The sequence below is a fragment of the Zeus faber genome (genome assembly GCF_960531495.2).
Source record: "Zeus faber genome assembly, chromosome: 7".
In the NCBI taxonomy this organism is placed as follows: domain Eukaryota; kingdom Metazoa; phylum Chordata; class Actinopteri; order Zeiformes; family Zeidae; genus Zeus; species Zeus faber.
The window spans coordinates 34224297-34249675 of record NC_137203.1 but is presented as its reverse complement, the minus strand read 5'-3'; the positions used below and the strand labels follow the sequence as shown (position 1 = coordinate 34249675).

Genomic DNA, 25379 nt, shown 5'->3' with positions numbered 1-25379 from the left:
GGCCGCACTGTACGTCAATCAAGTGGCAAATGCCAAATGGAGGATAGATGATAGGCCAACATCGGAAAAAAATTCTTTGATTGGCACGCAATCTACCCGCACTACCGCCATTCAACCTATTGGTCACCCCTGATCTAAGCCATTCATTTTCTATGTCTTGTACCATTATTGAGGGCAAATATAAAAGTAGAAAGAAAAGAAGTAAGAAACAAGTTGCCCCACTTCCTCCCCAACTGAGGAAGTGCCAAAACCTTAGTCTTATTGCTCTTTTTTAATGCAGCTGTAACCTAACCTGCTACATTATTAAATGGTACCAATCCTCCTTAAAACTGAAGGTTTTTTAGCCTAATCCACATGTAATTTAGACAAGTTTATAACAAAAATGTACACTCGAAAACACACAAAAACAAAAAACAAAAAACAAAAAAAAAACTGCTCCGTCTCCAAGAGAACAGGGATCCCATGTAATAGAGTTAAGTTAAGTCAGGGCAAACACAAAAGTCTTTGGGCGATGAAAAAAGTTAAGACGGCGAAACCGGGGTAATTAGCTTGTTAGTCTTGCAGCACCGTCTGGGTGATATTTCTTCAGGTGGTTTTCAGTAGCTTGCGGCGTTGTAAAGGTGCACTTTCCTCTCTCTAAATCCATAGTACAGGTGGTCGGATGCAGCAATCTTATAGTAATGTATTTTTCTTTGAGTTTCCTTTTCAGTGGAGCAAAGGCTTTCCTCTTTTTATACAGGGCTGTAGACATGTCTCTGAAAATCATGATAGTCTAATTGTCATATTGAAGTGAGCTTTTGTTCCAGGCTGCATTGAGGATCTTGACAGCGTCGGAGGAGAAATGTGGAAAGGCACTTTCGAACTGTTCATAAGAAATACGACACTGATTTCCCTCTGAAGAGCAAGCTAAGAGAGAGAAAGGTGACTGAAATTGCAGTTAATCGGACAGCAGTCATTTTTCACACAGCTGAATCCAAAAGCAAAGGCAGACACCGAAGCATTGTTCCCGGTGACGCCATCATTAAGTGTAAGAAGTCCTTCTAAGATGGAGAGATGGTAAAAGAGGCCTTCGTGGAGGCAGCTGACTCGTTTCGGGACTTTAAAAATAAACCAGAAATATTATCTTCAATCAAAGCTCTTCAGCTATCAAGAAGTACCATTACACAGCGATGTGAAGTATTGGGCGATGATTTGACACAGCAGCTTTGGAAGGACATCGTGGACTGTTGAGTGTTTCTCATTGCAATAGACGAGTCTACGGAGATAAGTGATACAGTACAATTGAGCATTTTTATTCGGATGGTGTTTCAAGATTCAAGATTCAAGATTTTTATTTGTCACATACATATACATACTTCCATACATATATGTAGTGAAATGTAATGCAACGCACCCGGTGATAGCACACAATAAGTCCTAGGAAAAAGTACAAAAATAAAATAAAATAAAAAGTAGAAAATTCCTTTCTAATAGACCGACTAACTGACTCCTAAAACGTAATACAGTAAGTGGAATACTTATAGAATAAGATAAAAAATATATAGAATAAAATACAATAAAAAATAAATTGAAATAAAATGGAATAGGTTGAAGGAATATGGCTATGTATATACAGATATGTGCATTTAAAGTGGCATGTGAATTAAAGTGGCATGTGAATGTGAATAGTGTGAGGTAGTGTTTGGGATAATACAGCACAGTATACAACAGTACGGCGCAGCAATACGGCATCACGAACAACCCTGAACAGTGATACAGTATGCGGTACAGTATGCTACATACAGTACAGTAGGTAGTGGAGCCTAGTGCATGGCTCAGTTAGGACCCCTGGTGAGGTCAGCGTTGACAGTTCTGATGGCTTGAGGGAAGAAACTCCGTCTCAGTCTCTCTGTTCTCGCTGCGTGACTGCGGAGGCGCTTGCCTGACCGCAGCAGCTGAAACAGTCCGTTGTTGGGGTGATGAGGATCCTTCATGATCCTACGGGCTCTGCTACTACACCTCCTGGTGTATAACTCCTGCAAGGGGGGGAGGGTAGTTCCAGTGGTACGTTCAGCTGAACGCACCACCCTCTGCAGGGCCCGCCTGTCCTGGGCAGTACAGTTCCCAAACCAGGCAGTGATGTTGCCTGTCAGGATGCTCTCCACTGCTCCAGAGTAGAAGGACTTGAGGATCCTCACCGAGACCCGGAATTTCCTCAGCTGCCTGAGGTGGTAGAGACGCTGCCTCGCCTTTCTCACCAGAGTGTCTGTATGAACAGTCCATGTTAAGTCCTCTGTGATGTGGACTCCCAGATATCTGAAGCTGCTCACCCTATCGACAGAAGTCCCGTTAATCCACAAGGGCGCGTGCGTCCTCGATTGTGATCCACGCCTAAAGTCCACAATCAGCTCCTTGGTTTTGCTGACGTTCAGGTGGAGGCTGTTGTCCTGGCACCAGAGTGACAGGTCAGCCACCTCCTCGCGGTAGGCCTTCTCATCGCAGTCGGTGATCAGGCCCACGACCACGGTGTCGTCAGCAAACTTGATGATGGTGTTGGAGCTGGACCTGGCCACACAGTCATGTGTGTACAGGGAGTACAGTAGGGGGCTGAGGACGCAGCCCTGGGGGGATCCTGTATTCAGGGTGAGGGAGCTTGACATGTACTTCCCCACCTTGACCACCTGGGGGCGGCCTGTGAGGAAGTCCAGGATCCAGGTGCACAGCGGAGCATTCAATCCTAGCTCCAACAACTTGACAGCCAGTCTGGTGGGGACTATGGTGTTGAAAGCTGAACTATAATCAATGAACAGCATTCTCACATAGGCCCCCTTCTGGCCATCCAGGTGCGTGAGCGTGGTGTGCAGTACCTGGGAGACCGCGTCATCCGTGGATCTGTTCTGCCGGTACGCGAACTGCAACGGGTCCAAGGTGCGGGGGAGGGAGGCGCAGATGTAATCCTTAATCAGCCTCTCGAAACACTTCATGACCACCGAGGTGAGGGCCACCGGACGGTAGTCATTCAGGCAGGTTGGAGAGGCGATCTTCGGGACAGGAACGACGGTGGACCTCTTGAAACAGGATGGGACCACTGATTCAGCCAGGGAGATGTTGAATATTGTGGTGAACACCGGAGCTAGCTGGTTAGCACAGGTCTTCAGTACTCGTCCAGATATGCCATCTGGGCCCGCAGCTTTCCTGGTGTTCCCGCATCAAAGCCCTCCTGACCTCGTGCACGGACACTGAGAGTGCGCGCTCATCCCCAGCGGTGTAGCTCCAATTAGCCGGCGAGCTAGCGGTGTTGCTGCCAGACTCGAACCGCGCATAAAAGGAGTTCAGTTGGTTGGCCAGGGAGGCGTCCGCACTCGTGGCTGGGGAGGAGCTGCTCTTGTAGTTTGTTATTGTTCGCAGCCCCTCCCACAAGCGTCTTGTGTCCCCCCGCTCCATCTGCAGCTCCACGGTGTCTCTGTACGTCCGTTTAGCGTCCCTCACCGCCCTCCGCAGATTGTACGACGCCGCTTTGTAATTGTCCATGTTACCAGATACAAGTCCGTCGTTGTAAGCGGCCGTGCGCGCATTCAGAGCGCAGCGGATGGATTTATCAACCCATGGTTTCTGGTTTGGAAATATCCGAACTTTCACCGTGGGAACGATTTCATCCGCGAGCGTAGCCACAAAACTCACTACAACCTCCGTAAACTCGCTGACGTCACTTGAACTCGCTTGGAACACGTCCCAGTCTACGTCAGTCAGAGCGTCCTGAAGCGCAGCCTCTGATTGGTCCGTCCACCGCTTCACTTCCCTCGTCATCACCAGATCCCGCGCGATCAGAGGCCTGTAAACAGGAAGCAGCGAGATCGCGGCGTGATCTGATTTCCCGAAAGCAGGAAGCGACACGGGCTTGTATCCGTTCTTGTAAGGAGTGTAACAATGGTCCAGAGTTCTGTCTCCCCTGGTGGCACACGTGATGTGTTGGTGGAAATTCGGCAGAACTTTTTTCAGGTTGGCCCTGTTAAAGTCCCCAGTCACCACCACAGCCGCGTCGGGATGTCTGTTCTGAAATCCGCACAACACATCGTACAGAACCGACAGAGCTGCGTCGGTGTCCACTTGCGGTGGGATACAAACGGCTGTAATGATGACCGTGCTGAATTCCCGGGGGAGATAAAATGGACGGCATAGTATGGTCAGCTGTTCCAGGTTCGGCGAGCAGGAGTGGGAGAGGAATTTGGCGTTACACCAGCGGTTGTTTACCATTAGGCAGACGTCTCCACCTTTGGATTTCCCCGACTCTCCCGTTCTGTCGCCGCGGAACACGGAGAAGGCCTCGGCTGGACGTATGGCTTCATCCGGCACCAGTGGGGTCAGCCATGTTTCCGTCAGGCAGAGGACGCAACAGTTCCTCGTGTCACGCTGGAATAGAATCCTCGCTCGAAGTTCATCCATCTTGTTCTCCAGGGACTGGACGTTAGCAAGAAGGATGCTTGGCAGAGGTGGACGGTAAGGTTGCGTCCTCATTCTGACCCGAATGCCGCCTCATTTACCTCGGTGCTTCCTCCGTGGGCCGGCTCGTGGAACAGCGACTCCATTTTTGTTGTTGTTGCGAGTGTTCCCGCGTAGGATTTCCGCCGGCCACTCTGCTCCCACGGATAAAAAGTCCCAAAGTTGTTCGTTTAGGGAAATTTTTATATCCATGAGTGCATCGCGGGCATATGAGTTAATTGTTGATGTTTTTCTGGCGAACATTGTGATAAAAAAAGGAAAAAAATACTAAAGAGTAAGAAAGTAACCGGAGCGCCGGCGCAGGCGACCGCTAGGGGCGGCGCCACTATCGCCACCCTGTTTACAGATATGACTGCAAAAGAGGAGCTGTTAACAATACTGCCCATGAAAGAACGTACACGGGGAGAGGACATTTTTCAGTCTTTCAAAAACTTTATAGACAAAACCCAGCTCCCATTGTGTAAATTTATGTCAATCACCACTGACGGTGCGCCCGCAATGTTGGGCCGCTTGAATGGATTTATTACCAAGTGCAGGGAGACCAACGCTTTCCCCGAGTCCATTAACTACCACTGCATAATACACCAACAAGCATTATGTCTAAAAATGTTAAACTTGAAAGAGATAATGGATGTGGATCGATGGCAATGAAAACTGCCTGGTCTATTCAAGCGAGATCTCTTCAAAGACAGCTGTTCCATGCACATCTGGAGGAGGCTGACTGCAACTTCTCTGACCTCTTGCTACGCACTGACGTGAGATGGCTTAGTAGGGGGAAATTCCTGCAGAGATTTCAAGAGCTCTGTCCAGAGATAAAGGAGTTTCTCCTTGTCAGTAAAAATGTAGAATACAATCAACTTAATGACGATCAGTGGCTGCTAGACTTGGCACTTTTAACTGATCTGATCTGATGTTGAATGAGCTTAATTTACAGCTGCAAGGAATAGACAAAACCGTGGTCAATACGATGAGTTCAGTTAATGCCTTCAAATGAAAATTGCAACTTCATGTTTTGATACGACAGGCTGACATTGAGCTTGGACAGTTTAGGAACTTACTCACAGAGGAAAAGTCCCCAAACATGAGGAAATGTGCTACCTTGTTAACTACATTATTCGGCTCTACTTATTTAAGCGAGTCAGCCTTTTCCCACATGAAGATTATAAAGTCCAAATACCGTTCCACCTTGATGGATAATCATTTGGAAGCCAGCTTGAGACTGGGTACCAGCAGCTACTGTCCGGACTATGCAACCCTGGCCAACTCCATTCAGTGCAAGTCATCAAGGTAAGGTAGTGACCATAAATGTATTTTATTGTATTGCGCCGTAAAGGTTCATTCAGTGGTGCAAGGTACACCAACATATATTGTATATATAAAGTATATTCAGTATCTTCTTCTTATTTCGGTTGCTCCCGGTAGTATACCCAGTATATATATAAATAAATATATTCATATAGATCATTTTGACCCGGTCATTTTAAAAGTAGCTTGCAAGCTGAAAAAGAGTGAGCTTAGATAAAGCAGTGGCCTGGTGTAGATATCCTGACTGGTTTCATTGGATCTTATATTATCTCATGGGAAAAATAGATACAGGAAATGAAAACTGTAGCGCTTAGGTATTTGACATGGAACACTCATGGCATCAACAAACTATCCAAATGTAAAAAGCTACTTACTGTAACTTTCTGAAAAATCATAATAGACATAGCTCTACTATGATATGAATTTAGTTTTGGATCCATCCTTAGATCATCATCTTCTAATCCCAAAATCCTAACCCATGCAGCTAAGGCACTCCATAAAGAAATGTTAGATTTCATGCTTGTAGATGCCTGGAGGGAAAGACATAAATTGTTGCGCGAGTACTCTTTTTACTCACATGCTCATAAAAGCTATTCCAGAATTGATATATTTCTTGCTCATGCTGAAAGAATCCACCTCATATCATCATGTGAATATCTACCTACGTATAACTCATTCAGACCATGCTCCTCTTATGCTCCTGATGGCTCAGAAGAACATCGCTAGTAGCCATAGACTATAGCGATTCCCAATGCACCTTCTCAATGACACAGATTATGTTAAAGTTATCAAAAACAACATTGACAGTTTTCTTAGCATTAACAAAGGGACTGCCTCACCAACTGCTGTGTTGGAATCCTTAAAGGCCAAACACTTCCATCAGAGATTAAGAATCTTGAAAAGGAGCATTTTCAAACATGCCAACCACTCGAGTGATTGAAAATGCAATGGCCAGAACTAAACAAAAGTATTATGAACACGGGGATAAAAGTGGTAAATTACTAGCCTGGCAGATCCAAAAAGAGGACAGCTCAAGATGTACCCCCTCAGTTAAGCTCAAAGATCGTGTCACTGTAGTTCATAATCCTAAACTTATAAATGAACCTTCAAGGACTGCTATCCGGACTGCTGTACTCCTCTCAGAATGTAGATACTCACAAAATTAATAGTTTCCTGGTGGGACTCACCATGCCAGGGTTGACTGCGGAGACACGGAACAGTCTAGAGGCAGACATTACTAAACAGTAAGTTCTAGGTGCAATAGGAAAGCTTTCGGGAGGAAAATCGCGAGGGCCAGAGAGGTTTCCTATGGACTTTTACAAAGCATTTGCATCTAATCTGACTACACCACTGATGGATATGTTTAAAAATGCACTTGAGATCCACCAGTTACCCAAAACTTTAAAACAGGCTCTGATTACAGTTCTGTTAAAGCCAGGCAAAGATTCAGAACTCTGTGGATCCTATAGGCCCATTGCCCTCCTCTCATCAGAATACAAAATGTTTACCAAGGTTATAGCCACTAGACTGCAGAATATGATACCTAGCTTTATAAAGAAAGATCAGACTGGCTTAATTCAAAATCGCCTTTCCTCGAAAGTTCCTGAACATAATTCACTGTGCCAAAAATATCAATACCCCTGTAATGGCCCTTTCACTGGATGCTCAAAAGGCATTTGATCGTTTAGAATGGTTCTTTTGTTTTTGTAGTTTAACAAAAGATAAATTTTGGTCCAAATTCAATACGAATGATACAGATGCTCTATCTCAATCCAACAGCTATGATTCGAACAAATGCCAATACCTCTCCTCTTTTCCCTTGGTCACGTGACATGCCAGGGTTGTCCCTTGTCTCTGCTTCTCTTCTCATTGGCAATTGAACCTCTTGCCATTGCTATAAGAGCACACCCTGTTATAGAGGGTGTTATGGTGGAACAGGAAAAGCACATCATCTCGCTATATGGTGATGATATTATGTTGTACTTGACCAATGTGGGGTCATCTCTCCCTACCCTGTGCTCCCTATTGGGTGAATATAGCTGTATCTCAGGATACAAAGTAAACACAAATAAAAGTGTGATAATGCCTCTCAATTCAGAGGCCCGAGTATTACCAAGGGTAAACATCCCCATTCGTTGGGAATCCTATAAGCTGTGTCATCTTGGTTTGCAAATACCCAACCAATTAGATCAAATCTTCTTCCTCAATTATGACCACCTGTTTAAAAAAGTGGAAGTAGATCTGTAAAGGTGGAAGTCTTAACCTTTATCCCTAATTGGATAAATAAACTGTATAAAAATGAATACCCTACCCATATTTCTTTATACTTTTTCAAGCACTTCCAACACCAATCCCGAAAGCCTTCTTTAAAAATTTGGATAGACAGATTTGTAGATTCCTGTGGAATGGTAAAGTGCCTAGAGTCAAGCTTAAAACCCTATGTTGTCCCACTGAACAAGGAGGGCTATACCTACCTGACTTTCAGTTATACTATCTGGCAGCTCAATCCAAAACTATTTGGACATGATTAAAAACTTCAAACTCCCTCCAGCGTGGAAACAAATTGTACAGTCTCATACAGTAGAAGTTTTCCAGTATTCAAGTATTCCATTTATTCACTATCACAGTCAGAAAAACGTAACCCAAAATCCTCTGATAAAACATACATCTAAAGTATGGTATGAAGTCAGAGTAAAGTTCCAAAGTGTCAGTATACAGATCTAACCCATTCCATTTCAATCCTGTTTTACCCAGAGCATTGAGAGATGGCATTTCTAGAGACTGGTATAACAGAGGTATATGTACATTTAGACAGCTACGTATATTAGCACAACAATCTGAAGTCATTTGAACAATTGAGATCCTCTTTTGGGCTTCCTTCCGCACACTTTTTAAAATACCTACAGGTTAGAGATTATATTAGAGTGCAGCAGGGTGGGAAACTTGTCCCGTTAGATGTCCTCCAGATAGATATCACAATGCAGGAAACAAATAACTCTAAAGGTTTTCTATGCTTTGCCTATAACAGACTCATGAGCCTTACAGAAAGTAAAGTTCTTAATGTAAAGGCTAAATGGGAAATGGACATTGGCTATGCTTTCGGGGACTCTGAATGGAAGCAGATTTGTGACAGCTCTCAATCATTCTCCTATAACAGTTGACACAAACTCTTACAGTTTAACTTTATACACAGGGTTACCTGACACCTCAACACCTCCATAAGATAAGTAGTTATTCAGAATATGTCATTAGACTTAGAGAATATGTCATGGCATTAGAGCTGTCCACAAGTGGACAGCTCTAATGCCATAAACGCCGTACCCAATGCGTCCTCAATGCGGTTTGAGATCAGATTACTCGGATCACATTCGAAGGTGGTCTTTGACACTCTTTGAGCAGTGTAAAAACGAATGTGTCCTAGGCCACATTGAAGGACTGGCTACTCAACTGACGTCCTCCGTGTAAGCAGAAGTACGTACTCATTCATGCGCCAACGTCTTAATGTTAAACTATGGTCAGGAAAGTCTCCCTGTTATGGAAGTGCAGGACTTATTATTTACAAGTTAAGTATTTACACAAAAGTATCCCGTTTTTACGAAATCGAGGCCATATCAAGGGAAAGCAACGGGTAACGTGTGTGACGCAGCATTGGACACGGGTGTGGGAGTCTCTGCCCACAGGTAAGGGTTTAGGGAGGGAGACGGACTCCTTTCTGTCATGGCGAGAGTTTATTAAAGCGTTCAACAGAACGGCTAGCTGGCCACACGTATAATTAATATTTAATAATAATAATGATGATAACGATGAGGATGATTTTGGGCGCAGGACAAATGGCGTTCCGCTCTGGCTCCTGATCAGCTGACGAGCCCGTGCACCAATCCCCTCTGCGAGACAGGCAAACATTAAGAAATCTCCCCGCCTCGAGTCGGACCAATCAGCGCCGTGCGAGCACTGATTAGGCTGATTTGAGGCAGCTTGGCGGCTGCGGAAAAGGGAACCATGCTGTCATCCGCAGCCAGTGCTTGACCACGCCCCTTGGTCCGCCACATAGCCCTACCGCCCTACTTAGGCCAGGGAGCCGTCCGGCCAACAGCATACTCTCTCATCACCGCCCCCCAGGGCAGGTGAGAAAGTCAGCCACGACCATCTGTGCCGCCGGCCTATGGACCACCCGGAAGTTAAAGGGCTGGAGAGCCAGGTACCACCAGTTGATCCGGGTGTTTGTGCCCTTCATGCGGTGGAGCTACTGCAGCAGGGGGGGGTCCGAACAGAGGTTGAAAGCTCGTCCCAGGAGGTAGTAGCGGACGGACAGTGCCCACTTGATCGCTAAGCACTCCTTCTCCACTGTGCTATACCTCGACTCCCGCTCTGAGAGAATTAAAGACACTGCCTCACTTTTCTCACCACTGTATGTAAAGTCCATGTAAAGTCCTCTGTGATGTGGACTTCCAGGTACTTGAAGCTGCTCACCCTGTCGACAGAAGTCCGTTAATCACCAACGGCGTGTGCGTCCTCGGTTGTAATCCTCTCCTAAAGTCCACCATCATCTCCTTTGTTTTACTGACGTTCAGGAGGAGGCTGTTGTCCTGGCACCAGAGTGATAGGTCAGTCACCTTCTGTGGTAGGCCTTCTCATCGCCGTCGGTGATCCGCCACAAAGGTGTCGTCAGCGAACTTGATGGCAGTGTTGGAGCCGGACCTGGTCACACAGTCATGTGTGTACAGGGAGTACGCAGCCCTGAGGGGGATCCTGTGAGGGAGTGAGGGAGCTGGACATTTGCCTCCCCACCCTAACCACCTGGGGCCTGGCTGTGAGGAAGTCCAGGATCCGGGCACTAGCTTGACAGCCAGTCTGGTGGGGACTATGGTATTGAAAGCTGAACTATAATTGATGAATAGCAATCTCACATATGCCCCCTTCCGGCCATTCAGGTGCGTGAGTCTCGTACCTGGGAGAACACGTCGTCCGTGGATCTGTTCTGCCGGTACGCAAACTGCAGCGAGTCCAAGGTGCGGGGCAGGGAGGCTGATGTAATCCTCAATCAGCCACTCGAAACACTTCATGACCACCAAGGTGAGGGCCAACGGGCGGTAGTCATTCAGGCAGGCAGGAGAGGCGATCTTTGGGACAGGAACCACAACAGGAACGACCGAAACAGCCCTGTTGTCTGTGACAGAGGCCTTAAAAACTGCTAGAGCTGCTGCCAAATCCTCGGTTCTCATTCTGCTAGACTTATGAGCTGCTTTTGACACTGTCAATCACAGCATACTCCTGTCCATACTCTCAAGTATGGGCATATCTGGCAGTGCACTTTCCTGGTTTGAATCTTACCTTACTGGGCGCTCGTTCAGTGTGACATGGCGAGGCCAGCTGTCTGTGCCTCACAACCTCACCACAGGGGTGCCCCAAGGCTAGGTGCTGGGACCCCTCCTCTTTGCCATATACACCACCTCACTGGGCCCGATCATCCGCTCGCATGGCTTTTCATATCACTGCAATGCAGATGATACTCAACTCTATCTGTCCTTCCCGCCCGATGACCCCACTGTCTCGACGTGGATCTCGGATTGTCTCGCTGACACATCCACATGGATGAAGGATTATCATCTTCAACTAAATCTGGCGAAGACGGAACTGCTGGTCTTCCTGGCCAAACAAGGTATTTATAACAACATTGATATTAAAATTGACTCTCTATCTCTTGTTCCTACCAAAGATGCAAGGAATCTAGGTGTCATTATTGATGACCAACTGACATTCTCGGACCATGTTGCCGCCGTCTCCCGGTCCTGCCGCTTCACACTATTCAACATCCGAAAAGTCAGGCCGTACCTGACCCAATATGCCACTCAACTGCTGGTACAAACCTTGGTGATGTCCCGTCTCGACTACTGCAACGCTCTCTTAACAGGTTTGCCGGCCTGTGCGGTGAAGCCACTGCAGATGATACAGAATGCGGCGGCGCGACTGGTGTTCAACACTCTCTCATCACCTACAGAGTGATTGTTGGGAATGCTCCCACCTACTTAAATGCTCTTGTAAAAGCACGTTTCCCCCCACGTCACTCTGCCGGCGGTACAACCACGGCAATCCAGGTTATTCTCATTTGTAGTTCCACGTTGGTGGAACGAGCTGTCAAAAATGACCAGAGCAGGGACCTCCCTCTGTGTCTTTAAGAATTACTTGAAGACCCAGCTCTTCAGAGAGTACCTCCTCTCCTAACTTACAATTACTTAGCACTACCTAGCAGTATTTATTGTTACACTAATGTCTCTGTCGCAATGTAGCTTGAATGTTATCCTCCCTTGTAAGTCGCTTTGGATAAAAGCGTCTGCTAAATGACTAAATGTAAATATAAATGTAATGGTTGATCTCTTGAAGCAGGATGGGACCCCTGATTCAGCCAGGGAGATGTTGAATATCGTAGTGCGCACCGGGGCTAGCTGGTTAGCACGTCTTCAATACTCGTCTAGATATGCCATCTGGGCCGGCAGCTTCCCTGGCACGCATCAGAACCCTCCTGATGTTGTGCTCAGACACTGAGAGTGCGCACACATCCCCAGCGGTGTAACTGCAATTAGCCGGCGAGCTAGCAGTGTTGTTGCCAGACTCAAACCGCACATAAAAGGAGTTCAGTTCGTTGGCTAGGGAGGTGTCCACACTGTTGTCTGGGGAGGAGCTGCTCTTGTAGTTCGTAATAGTCCGCAGCTCTGCCACAAGCGTTTGGTGTCCCGTTGCTCCTTCTGTAGCTCCACAATCTCTCTGTATGTCCTTTTAGCATACTTCACCGCCCTCTGCAGTTTGTTCGATGCTGCTCTGTAATTGTCCATGTTTCCGGATACAAGACCTTCATTGTAAGCGGTCATGCGAGCATTCAGAGTGCAGGGGATGGATTTATTGACCCATGGTTTCTGTAAACTCGCTGACGTCATTGGAACTTGATTGGAACATGTCCCAGTCTACGTCAGTAAGAGCATCCTGAAGCGCGGCCTCTGATTCGTCCGAACACCGCTTTACGTCCCTCGTCACCACCCGTTCACGTCAGTAGGAGGCTTGTAAAAGGGGACCAGTGAAATCGTGGTGTGATCAGATTTCCCGAAAGCAGGGAGCAAGACAGTCTTGTATCTGTTCTTGTAATGTGTGTAACAGTGGTCCAAAGTTCTATCTCCCCTGGTGGCACATGTGATGTGTTGTTAGAAATAGACTGAACTTTGGCAAGAAGGATGCTTGGCAGAGGTGGACGGTAAGGTTGCATCCTCATTCTGACCCAAATGATAAAAAGTCCCAAAGTTGTCCTTTCAGGGAAGTTTTTATATCCACAAGTGCATCGCGGCCGTAGGAGATCACTGCCGATGCTTTTTTGGCAGACATTGTGATAAAAAAACGGAAAAATTCAAAAATGTGCGTAGTCGACATGGAGTGCCCGCGCAGGCTGCTGCAAGGATCACCGCCTGCCTGTAAGACCGTTCAACCTCATATTCGACCTTGTCAACCCGCCGTGTGACCCCAAAAGGCCCTCGCCACTTTGCGAGCAATTTAGAGCTGGACATAGGGAGCAACACTAACACCTTGTCTCCTGATGCAAATTGTCTGAGCCGAGCCCCCCAGTCTTATGAGAGGCACTGACGTTCCTGAGCCCGGAGTCAATTCTCCCGTGATAACGGTTGGCTCAGCGTGTGTAACTTTGCTCTCAGGTCCATAACATACTGTATTTCATTCTTACTGGTGCTAGAACCTTCCTCCCAGTTTCCTTTAATTAGGTCTAGCACCCCCTGGGGTCTACTGCCAAAGAGGTTTTCAAAGGGAAAAAATCCCGTGGAGGCCTGTTGAAAATCCCGCACCGCAAAACAACAGGGGGTCCAACCACTTGTCCCAATTATGACTATCGCCGTGAACAAACTTTCGAATCATGTTTTTCAGCGTAAGATTAAAGCGCTCCACCAGGCCGTCGGTCTGGGGTTGGTAAATGCTGGACCAAATTGAGCAGAGTACAGAGTTGCATAATCCACTAGGACTAACACAAAAGAATACCCCCAGGCACTGCAGTCTAACGGAGCGATGAGGTCCATACCGAGTCTTTCGAACGGGACCTCAATTAGGGGGAGGGGCCTCAATGGCGCTCTCGGCATAGCCGGAGGGTTGACTAACTGGCACTCAGGAAACGCGGCTCACCATTTACGCACATCTGCCCAAATGCCCGGCCAATAGAAGTGGGCCATTATCCGCTGTCGTGTTTCATCGTGACCGAGGTGACCGGCAATCGGGTTATGGTGAGTCACCTGGAAGAGCAATTCCCGGCTGCCCTTCGGCACCAACAACTGGGTTTTCTCCTCTCCTGTCTGAGTGTCACAGCTCACTCAATACAACCCGTCCCTAATCACCGAAAAATACGGGTGAGCGAGCACGGCGTCTGGGCGCCTCAATACCCCATTGATTTTAACTACCCACTGAAAGGCCCCACGTAGGGTTTCGTCTCACGACTGCTCCAGCGGAAAATCGTTGATAGGGAAGGTTTAAGGGACCGGCAGAGGGATGTGCGGGATCCCGCCGCCCCTGCGCCCATCGGGTCCTCCTAAGACCGACCCCTCCACGTCAGCACATGTCACGCAACACTCACATCTTCCTCACAACCTTGAGTGCACTCCCCCAGCCTCTCTCATCTACACATCAAACATTTACATTTACATTTACATTTAGCAGACGCTTTTATCCAAAGCGACTTACAATTGTTCAAACACCGACGGACGCAGCCATCAGGAGCAATTAGGGGTTAAGTGTCTTGCTCAAGGACACTAGAGCATGCTAGCAGGAGGAGCCTGGGATCGAACCAGCAACCTTTAGATCACTAGACCACCAGCTCTACCGCCTGAGCTACCATCCCCACTCAAACATCAGCCAATCCGTGCCCAAAATCAAGGAGTGCGACAGGCGGGGAGGCGGGCCATTGGCCGGTCACGGCGTGCTCCTGGGAACTCACTCTAGTGAGGAGGCCCTCCAGCTGGCAGCAGAGGTAGTCCCGCTCCTCCTCCAGGTCCGCGAGGCGTTTCTCTAGCCAGTGTATTGGCTCCAGGGTGACCTTTCCCTCCGCGCCCTGTCCCTCCCATGTCCTTGTACAGCTGCCACTTGTGGGAGGATCTGCCCACAGGTAAGGGTTTAGGGAGAGAGACGGAGTCCTTTCTGTCGAGGTGCGCCAACATGGCGAGAGTTTTTTTTAAAGCGTTCAACAGAACGGCTCGCTGGCCACACATAGAAATAATAATTAATTATAATAATGATGACGATGATTTTGGCCGCAGGAGGAATGGCTCCTGGTCGGCTGACGATCCCCTGTGCAACAAACAACCATTAAGAAATCTCCCTGCCTCGAGTCGGACCAATCAGTGCCACACGGGCGCTGATTAGCTCAATTCGAGGCAGCTTGGCAGCCGTGGGAAAGGAAACCATAACCACGCCCCTTGGTACACCACAACAGGTTTTTTAGTTTTGTTAATTTCATTCTGCAGTTATTGAGACAGTCCCTTTACCCAGTTGTTTTTAAAAAAATATTTAATTCAATTAGGAATAAAAACATCTGTCTGTGCCACTGTCTAGACAGTGCAGTGGATCCTCTCCACTGAGGGACTGATCCACAGGACAGCGAGGATGGAGTGATCCAAGACATGTCCGGTGCACCGCTGTAGAGGAGAAAAAACCCCACTCCAATTCTCTGAGTTATGTTCACCTTATATATTATTATTAGTGTGATAATCTGAATGTTATATGTATTATAAAATTCAATGTTATAGTATTGCAACGTGTGCATGCGATCCTTGTTTCCTCTCCTCCCAGCTCCCAACTCCACGTCAGTTAATTAATTCAGTAAGATTACTTGCGTAATTTGGAAAAGATTTCTGTCATTCAAATTTCTCTGTAATCCTCAAACTCTGATTGTTAATTCCTTGCGACAATTGTGTTTTTTAATCAGCATTCAATCAAAGTTTACGATTTAAACTGTAAGTTTTGGGTTTTTGCTGCACAGCAAAGTAATTAGGCTATTCAGTAAGATCCCGCACAAATAGGTGGTCGCTACCTGGCCCGCTGTGCCCCTGCGTCAATCTGGTTTCACTTTGCCTATCTCTCCCTGTGCCAAAAATCATACTCAGAATATACAACACACAATTGGCCTAGGGTTTGCGGGATGGGTGGGGTGCGAACTATGTGGGTTGGGATGTGGCGGGCAGCTTCCATCTTGCCTGTCACGTTCCTGCCCCAGCGTGCTTCTCGTCCGTCCCGAAATTTTAATCCCACTCATATTAGCTTAGAACACATACACACGCACACCAATCCTACTCCGAACAACACTCCACCGGACGAGGGTCTGCGGGGCAGGAGGGGTGTGAGTGATTCGGGTTTGACTTGCCTGAAGGACTTGCACCACGACACACCTCGCACCCGCAACAGCATACATTGAGCACTGGGGTTTTCTGGGGTGGTGGGTCGCTGGCCGGTCGGTGTAGGGGGCGTTGGCCAGGGGGGCGGCCAGGTGGGCCCTCCACCAGCTGGGCTGGAGTCCTGCTGGCTTGCGCCTGGTGGCTTAAGGTGTGTTGCGACCCTCCGGGGCCCCTAGGGGGCTGCTTGCTGTTGTGGGTGTGGTTGTGCGTCTTGTGCCTGCACTTGGGGGTGGGTTGTATGTGTGTGCCCTTGGGGTGCGGGGTCTCCTCATGCTCCCTGGGATGTGTTATGCTCATCCGGGTCGGGCGTGGAGGTTGCTCCATGGGCTTCCGGCTTCTCTGGGGGCCCTGGTGTCTTCTGTGGCTGTAGGGCGAGGTGCTTGGGGCTTTCCTGCAACCGTGGGGTGCAGCTGCGGAGCTCGGGGGGGGGGGTTCTTCAAGGCCCTTTCCACTCCTTGGAGGCGCCACGACATAATTCCAACCTTATACACCAAAACCAATTGGGATAAGTCCTGTACACTCACCGGTGGACACCTTACACACACACACACAAACAGGCAGACCCATCACACACATGCACACACCACCAATACCTACTTTGAACGCACCCCAGCACCCTCCTATTTGCATTCCTCTCCTTTCCTCTCTCATTTACTGCCATAACTATGACAGGAAGAGGCCACCTGCCCAATTGCTGTTACAGTTTTCCTGGACCTGATTTACTTTGTTTTTCAATACATGTCGTCCAATGTTTATGTTACCGTGTAAATGTTGATATGTTTAATTGGCTCATCTGTGGTGAATCTTCCCCTCTTGGAGTAGTGATTAGTTGTTTGTAGAGCCAAAAATGGTAAAATAGTTTTCCAAAGAGGGTGATTGGTGACAGCTCTGTGTAACAAAAAACTGTGTACTTGTCATCCTATAGGTCATCCACAGGACAAAGTTATTGCAGAAGTTCTTGATGATTTAAGGATCAATTAAGAGTTGCATTGCAGGTTGAGAACTTGAACTCCGTCTGAACTCTGTCCTATTTGCAATAGCATACAAATACTCCGTGTTTTATGCCTAGCATAGTTAAAAAAGAAGATCCCGCACATAATTCTGGAAAGATTTTGGTCATTCAAACAACTTGGAATTAGTTTACCTGGTCTGTGAGGGGCTATTCACAGCTGGCCCCCTGTGTGTGTGAGAGTGATTGAGGTATGGAGGGGCTGTGTGTTGCATGCAGCTCTAAGATTTTAGTCTAAATAGTCTAAATAATAATTTAAATTCGTATGTTGCGGTCAATGTTGAATGATTGGAAAATACTGCCATGCATAACGGGGAAGAAAAATTGTCTTGCGTGTTTTCAGTTGTCTAATCGGCTCTTCTGATCGGCCTTTGTACCGATCACACTATTTAGAACGAATATCAGCCAATCAATTCTATCCTATCCTCTATTCTTTATCCAAACTACAAACACACACACACACACACACACACACACACACACACACACACACACACACACACACAAACACACACACCCACACTATATAATTTGAATGGTCACGTGAGCTTCCTACATCAATTCCAAACAAGACTTGTTTAGACTCAACCAATGAGGACACTTAAAAAAAAAAGGGTAATCTGTAAAACATGATGCTAATCGTGCTTATTGTAATCGTCTTAAGTAGCTTGGATTAAGGAGTAGGCATAAGCCAGTAACCATAGTAACAGCCAGGATTTAAGGGACGGTATTTCTGCAGAAAACCAGTATAGTTCAAATACCGATTCTGGTCCTAGTAGCAGTAGAGTGTTCTTGATAGGTAAGGATACAAACAGTAAGTGCTTAGTTCCGGTAAGCAAGCCATGGAAGTGCATCACTCAGTATATAACGTCAGGCTTCAGGCTTCAGGTCATCAGTATGGGATGTGACATGGTTCACTAATCTTCTCAATATAAATCCACTGGGCTAATGATTAGATTAGTTGTATTCATAAGATAATGTTTTAGATTCATTAATTGGCTCTGGTTAAAAATGCTCAGTCATATCAGTTAAAAATGTAAATATTACATTTAATTTAATATTTTAATATAAATTATTTATTACGTATAGAAATTCATTTCAGACATGTTTTGTGGGAGTTTCATGAGAACGACCCATACAGGACGGAAATGCAAGTCGATAGGGGGTAAAAACATCATTTCATTGGACATCTAAACTCTGTCATATGCTCTCAAGGGCTGCTAGAGAATGATCCCCATGACGTGTCAGCCTCTACCTAAATGATTTATTCAGTGTCATTTTCAGTGAGCGAACGACTGGGGCTAAATAATTCAGACGGCTCAGATTACTTTTTGGGAGATTGGAGACTTGTCAGCAATAATGAACACATATGTTTGTTTGTTATTTTAGATTTCTGTTAATAACATAATCCAACATTAGGGTTATGACTGGACAACATCAATTTGATAATTTTTCACTTATCTTCAACTTCATAAATTGAAAAAAACAGGTCATATGGCGCACCATAACCTCACTGGGTGTTACCTGAGAACTGTGCTGTCTATCTAGCTAAGTATCCAGAGAGCGTTGACTATATGCCACCACTCTAACAAAAGCTACCATCTTCTCCTTGGCACCTGAAGTCGAAATTAGATTGAGTGCTGCTGACGGGTTGAACCACAGCTACCTGTTTATAAAAATCTATGGAGAACTTTTGGATGTACCAGATAGACAAACATGATGAGCGGCACGCCAAAAACCGGGGGCAGCAGTCAGAAGAAGAGCATTGGCAAGATGAGGTTAGGATTCTTTGGATAAAACATTTTCTAATTCTCTTTTTTTTTTCTGATTGCAAATTGATATGGGATTGTGTCTTTACTTTTGACCTTATTGCACAAAGAATAAAATCATAGGCATTAACTTGCAAAGTAACTTTTTCTCTGAAATGTAAACTAACAAGGTGGATAAGAAGCATTTAAATACGGTATCAGTCACTTGAAACAACAAAACAATGAATGTCGTGATTTTGGTAATAATGGACAACAATAACTGATAGCTTCTCTCATTGGCATTCGCTGCTCAGTATGGGTGAGGGCTATCTGGAAAATGATCTGCTCATTAATGCTGGACAGTTCCAGTGCTTTTTGTGATTAAGCCATTTTTAGTCATGCTTCCTCCTCCCATAGTGGATAGTTTAAAATACGCAATGGTTTGATTAAGTTGAGAAAGTGTACATAGGAAACATAGGAGACAATAACACCGGTGGAAACGGTGTTACGGTTTAAAGTACATTGATATCCCAATACTGGGGCAATCCTAGAAGTGGTTTGAGACAGGCTGAAAGGTGTTCAGATTCAGGTGAATGTGGAGAAAAACAATTTAGTTTAGAACCCTTTTTAACCAAACCTCACTTATCCATACAAAACCAGCTTTTATTTATTTTGCCATCCTCTTCTTTGGTCTGTTACCAGACATTGGAAGCTACAAGGCGGAAGTGAATATGGCTCTTATTAAATACACATTACAAACTTTATAGCTCCATGTTGATGCATTTGGCTGGACTCTCATCGAGGGTACAGTTACAAATGTATGCATATCGGATGTTGAGATGTTTATTTCTGACTTAAGCCTCGGTTACATGTTTCAATGCAAATTTGGTGATCGGATGCGCCAGATGAGATCACAGACCTAGCTTCCTGACTTGACTCTTGACTCCTGACTTGAATGCTATCTCTCTGCTTTTTGTATCTGGAATCTGATCTCTTCTTCCTCCTCTTTCGGCTGCTCCCGTTAGGGGTCGCCACAGCGGATCATCTGCCTCCAATACCTTCTGTTCTGCGCATCTTCCTCCCTTACACCAACCGCCTACATGTCCTCCCTCACCACATCCATAAACCTTCTCTTTGGCCTTCCTCTTTTACTCTTTCCTGGCAGCTCCATCCTCAGCATCCTTCTCCCAATGTAACTCTCATCTCTCCTACACGTGTCCAAACCATCTCAATCTCGCCTCTTACTTTTTTGCCAAACTGTCCAACCTGAGCTGTCCCTCGAATGTACTAATTGTTAAATCTGTCCATCCTTGTCACTCCAAATGAAAATCTCAACATCCTCAACTCTGCCACCTCCAGTTCAGCCACCTGTCTTTTTGTCAGTGCCACCGCCTCAAAACCATACGACATAGCTGGTCTCATTACTGTCCTTTAGACCTTCTCCTTCACTCTTGCTGGAACCCTTCTGTAACAGATCACTCCGGACGCTCTTCTCCACCCACTCTACCCTGCCTGAACTCTCTTCTTCACCACCTTCACCTTTGGATGGTCGACCCCAAGTACTTGAACTCATCCGCCTTCTCCACCTCCACTCCTTGCATTCTCAGTTTTTCGCCACCCTCACTCCCATTCAGGCACATGTATTCTGTCTTACTCCTGCTGACTTTCATTCCTCTACTATCTAATGTATGCCTCCACTTCTCCAGGCTCTCCTCAACCTGCTCCCTACTCTCGCTACAGATCACAATGTCTCCACGAACATCATAGTCCACCGACTGATTTAATCTGTTAATCTGTCCATCACCATTGCAAAAAAGAAAGGGCTCAGAGCTGATCCTTGATGCAATCCCACCTCCACTTTGAATTTCATCGTCACACCTACTGCACACCTTACTACTGTCTGACTGCCCTTATACATATCCTGTACCACTCTTATGTACTTCAGCCACCCCTGACTTCCTCATGTAATACCACACTTCCTCTCTCGGCACCCTATCATATGCTTTCTCTAAACCCACAAAGACGCAGTGCAACTTCCTCTGGCCTTCCCTATACTTTTCCATCAGCATTCTTAAAGCAAACATTGCATCTGTAGTACTCTTTCCTGGCATGAAACCATACTGCTGCTCGCTGATCCCCACCTCTCCTCTTAACCTAGCCTCCACTACCCTTTCCCATAGCTTCATGCTGTGGCTGATCAACTTTATTTCCCTCTAGTTACTACAGCTCTGTACGTCTCCCTTATTCTTGAAGATGGGTACCAGTACACTTCTTCTCAACTCCTCAGGCATCCACTCCCTTTCCAGGATGGTGTTAAACAGTCTCGTTAGGAAGGCCACTGTCATCTCACCTAAACATTTCCATGCTTCCCCAGGTATGTAATCTGGGCCAACTGCCTTTACACTCTCCATCTTCTTTAATGTTGTTCTCACATCATCCTTGCAAATTTGCTGCACTTCTTGATCCACTATCCCCACATCATCCACTCTTCTCTCCCTCTCATTTTCTTTATTCATCAACTCCTCAAAGTACTCCTTCCACCTTCTCAACACACTCTCCTCACTAGTCAGCACATTCCCATCATTATCCTTCATCACCCTAACCTGCTGTACATCCTTCCCAGCTTAGTCCCTTTGTCTTCCTTATCGGTACAAGTCCTTTTCTTCTTCCTTACTGTCCAACCTCTCATACAACTTGTCGTATGCTTTTTCCTTTGAATTTGCCACTTCTCTCTTTGCCTTGCGCCGCATCAGCTTGTACCCCTGTCTACCTTCTTCATCTCTCTGACTATCCCATTTTTTTCTTCGCCAACCTCTTCTGCTCTATGGTCTCCTGTACTTCCTCATTCCACCTCCAAGAGTCCTTGTCTTCCTTCCTCTTCCTGCATGACAGAATGAATACGTTCTTTGCCGTCTCCCTCACCACTTCTACAGTTGTTTCCCAGTCATCTGGTAACCGTTCAGCCCACCTATTGCCTGCCCTACCTCTTCCCTAAATTGCATGCAAAACTCCTTTTTCAACTTCCACCATTTTATCTTTGGCTCTTCTTTCACTTGCTTCCTCTTCTTGGCCTCCAGAGTCATCCAACAGACCACCATCCCATTCCTGCCTAGCAACACACTCCCCTACCACCACTTTGCAGTCACAAATCTCTTTCAGATTGCACCTCCTGCATAAGATGAAATCAACCTGTGTGCACCTTCCTCCACTCTTGTATGTCACCCTGTGTTCCTCCCTCTTCTTGAAATACATATTCTCAACAGCCAATTCCATCCTTTTGGCGAAATCCACCACCATCTGTCCTTCCACATTCCTCTCCTTGACACCATACCTACCCATCACCTTCTCATCACTTATGTCTCTGATCCTTTTGCCAACATGCCCATTTAGATCTGCTCCAACGACCACTCTCTCGCCCTTGGGGACGCTCTGCACCACTACATCCAACTCACTTAAGAATTCTTCTTTTTGTTCCATCTCACAACCAACTTGGGGAGCATATGCACTGAGCACATGCATTATCACCACATCTGTTTCCAGCTTCATGCTCATCACTCTGTCCAACACTCTAGTCACCTCCAAAACACTCTTGACATATTCTTCCTTCAAGACTATCCCTACCCCATTTCTCCTGCGATCCACTCCATGGTAGAACAATTTGTACCCGGCTTCGATACTCCTGGCCTTACTCCCCTTCCACCTGCTCTCTTGTACACATAATACATCTACCTTCTTTCTCTCCATCCTGTCAGCCAGCTCTCTCTCTTTACCCTTCATAGTACCAATGTTCAAAGTTCCTACTCTCAACTCTACTCTCCTACCGTTCTTCCTCTCCCGCTGTCTCCGGACACGCCTTCCCCCTCTTCTTGTTCTTCGGCCAACAGTAGCACAATTTCCGCTGGCACCCTGTTGGCTAATGGCACCAGTGGCGGTCGTTGTTAACCCGGGCCTCGACCGATCCAGTATGGAAATAAGATTTGTTGTCCATATGTTTGATTTGGCATGGTTTTTACACCAGATTCCCTTCCTGACGCAACCCTCTCTTTTCATCCGGGCTTGGGATCGGCACTGACGATACACTGGCTTGTGCACCCCAGTGGCTGGATTGGAATCAGATCTCTTGTTCCCGCCAAATATGAAAATGACTAAGTTTGTATATCTTAAAATTATATTTAGTGGTAGGGTGATATTAAAGAGCACGGCGGAGGGGAACTCAACACTGGGTGCTCATCTTCAGAATTAGAAAAGATTCCTTTTGGGGCAGCATCAGTGAGGTTAATGCTACTGTATAGTTGCCGTAGCGTCGTTTAGACGGCGCGCCATAAATTACGTCATTGCGGAGCTTGTGACAGCATCGCATGGTGAATTGGTGCAAGGGCACACACCTCACAATTTTTGGAACTCCGCGCCGTGCGCTTCAGGTAATTCGAGATGGATGCATTTCAAAGAAACGTTGTGCAAGAGGTCCACAGGTACAACCTGTACAATCCATGCGTGACCCAAAAGTGGTCTAAAGAAGGACAATAAGTGTTATGGGTGCTAAAGGCTCATTGATGCGCATGGGGAATGAAGACCAGCCTGTCTGGTCTGATCCCACAGAAAAGCTATTGTAGCACAAATTGCTGAAAAAGTAAATGCTGGCTATGATAGAAAGGTGTCAGAATACACAGTGCATCACAGATTGCTGTTTATGGGATTGGTGCCAAATACAACAGGACACCTTCAGAGGTCTTGTGGAGTCCATGCCTTGGTGAGTCAGAGCTGTTTTGGCGGCACGGGGGGGGAGCCACACAAGTTACGAGGTGCTTCAATGAGCCCATGGCCCTGTCGTCGGTTCACTGGTGGTCCTTCCTTGAACCACTTTTGGTGGGTACTAACCACTGCATACTGGGAAAACCCCACAAGATCTGCCGATTGGAGATGCTCGGACCCAGTCATCTAGCCAACACAATTTGCCACTTGTCAAAGTCGCTCAGATCCTTATACTTGACCACTTTTCCTGCTTCCAACACATCGACTTCAAGAACTGGCTGTTCACTTGCTGCCTAGTATATCCCACCCCATGACAGATGCCATTGGAACAAGATGAGCATTGTTATTCACTTCACCTATTTGTGGTTTTAATGTTGTGGCTGATTGGTATATATACCTGCACTGACTGCAATAGATACATACATTTAACATGTTCTATTTTACTGCTCTTTTCTAGTTATTCAGATCCTTGCCTCAGGACTTCTTTGTTATGTTTACAGTAGTTTTTTCAATTTCCTATGGTGGTTTGTGTACATCGCCCCCTGTCTTTCAGGAGTATTTTGGGGGGGGTGAAAAATGCTTTTGGTGCTATGAGTGTACCTCGCTTAGAGCTAATTCAATCTGACTAGTTAAAGCCAAGAGAATTATAATATAATTATGTACAATATAATACATGTAGCATATTGTGTAAAATTAGTGGCATGGTGGCTCCTGCAGCCGCATGGACTTTAGTGATGCAAGACTCACTAACGATTTGTTCATAGCAAACAAATATTGTTCCAGTAATGATTCAGGAGTCTGGATTAATTCCGAGTACTGAGTGACTCATAAAGGAGTCTTAAAAAAAGAGTCCAACCTTTCATCACTCGTGGAACTCATCAGAAGTTTGATAATTATTGTATTTGTGTGATCATTTTGATTTTTGTATGTTCAATAATTCAGAAAAAAACCCTCAGTGTACAATCATTTTGACATGTCATAGTTTCTGGGGTGTTTTTTCTTCATTCTAGTGAAATGGTAGGGAGCTGATTTTGAACCAGCATGATTATTCAACTTACATTAACAATGTCAATAATGTATTACGGGAAATTGATCCTGGATATGCCATAAATTATGTACTGCTATGTACAAAATGCTCCAGCTCCGTCTTTCTTGGTATAACATTTTATGTTTAGCTTGTTTAAGAAATATAATGTATAAGTGTCTGTTTCTCTGTGCTCTCTTCAGTCTCCAGGATCAAGCTCATCCTCTCCACCAGGGGCAGAGTCTTTCAGTAGACACCTGCTACAGGATCCAAGCCTCGACTCACCTTGCTCTGATAAGGAGGTGCGAATACGTATACTCGTGCAAAAGAAAGGAAAAGAAAAATGACCCAAATGATATATTGGATCATTCTTCTTTGCATCCCATCAAATAACCAGTTGTTTTTAATGTATAGATTCCTTACTCGCAATATTATCTGCTCTGCTCTCATTTGTAGTCTAGAAGAAAGCTTGCTTCCTTTCCAACATATGTAGAAGGTGAGTGTGTCACCTCATTGTACATTCATGGTGTTACAGAGTAATTGTTTGCTGACAAACTGAAGATGCTCATTGATTTGCTATTTGTGGTGCGAACTTTGCTTAAAGACTCTCCAGTATAGTGCTTGAAAAAAAA

The 25379-nt window shown here is 46.0% G+C and overlaps 1 protein-coding gene across 1 annotated transcript in view; it reads left to right on the top strand.

Annotated features, from left to right (window-relative positions):
- LOC307233128 (amyloid-beta A4 precursor protein-binding family A member 1-like) overlaps positions 1 to 25379 on the top strand; it is a gene marked incomplete at both ends in the record, with an annotated part of 86816 nt that overhangs the window by 33728 nt on the left and 27709 nt on the right. The window contains 2 exons of the mRNA XM_080004340.1: positions 24951 to 25049; positions 25204 to 25243. Of these exons, the coding sequence (XP_079860466.1) occupies positions 24951 to 25049; positions 25204 to 25243 (139 nt within the window). The remainder of the gene's footprint in view (positions 1 to 24950; positions 25050 to 25203; positions 25244 to 25379) is intronic.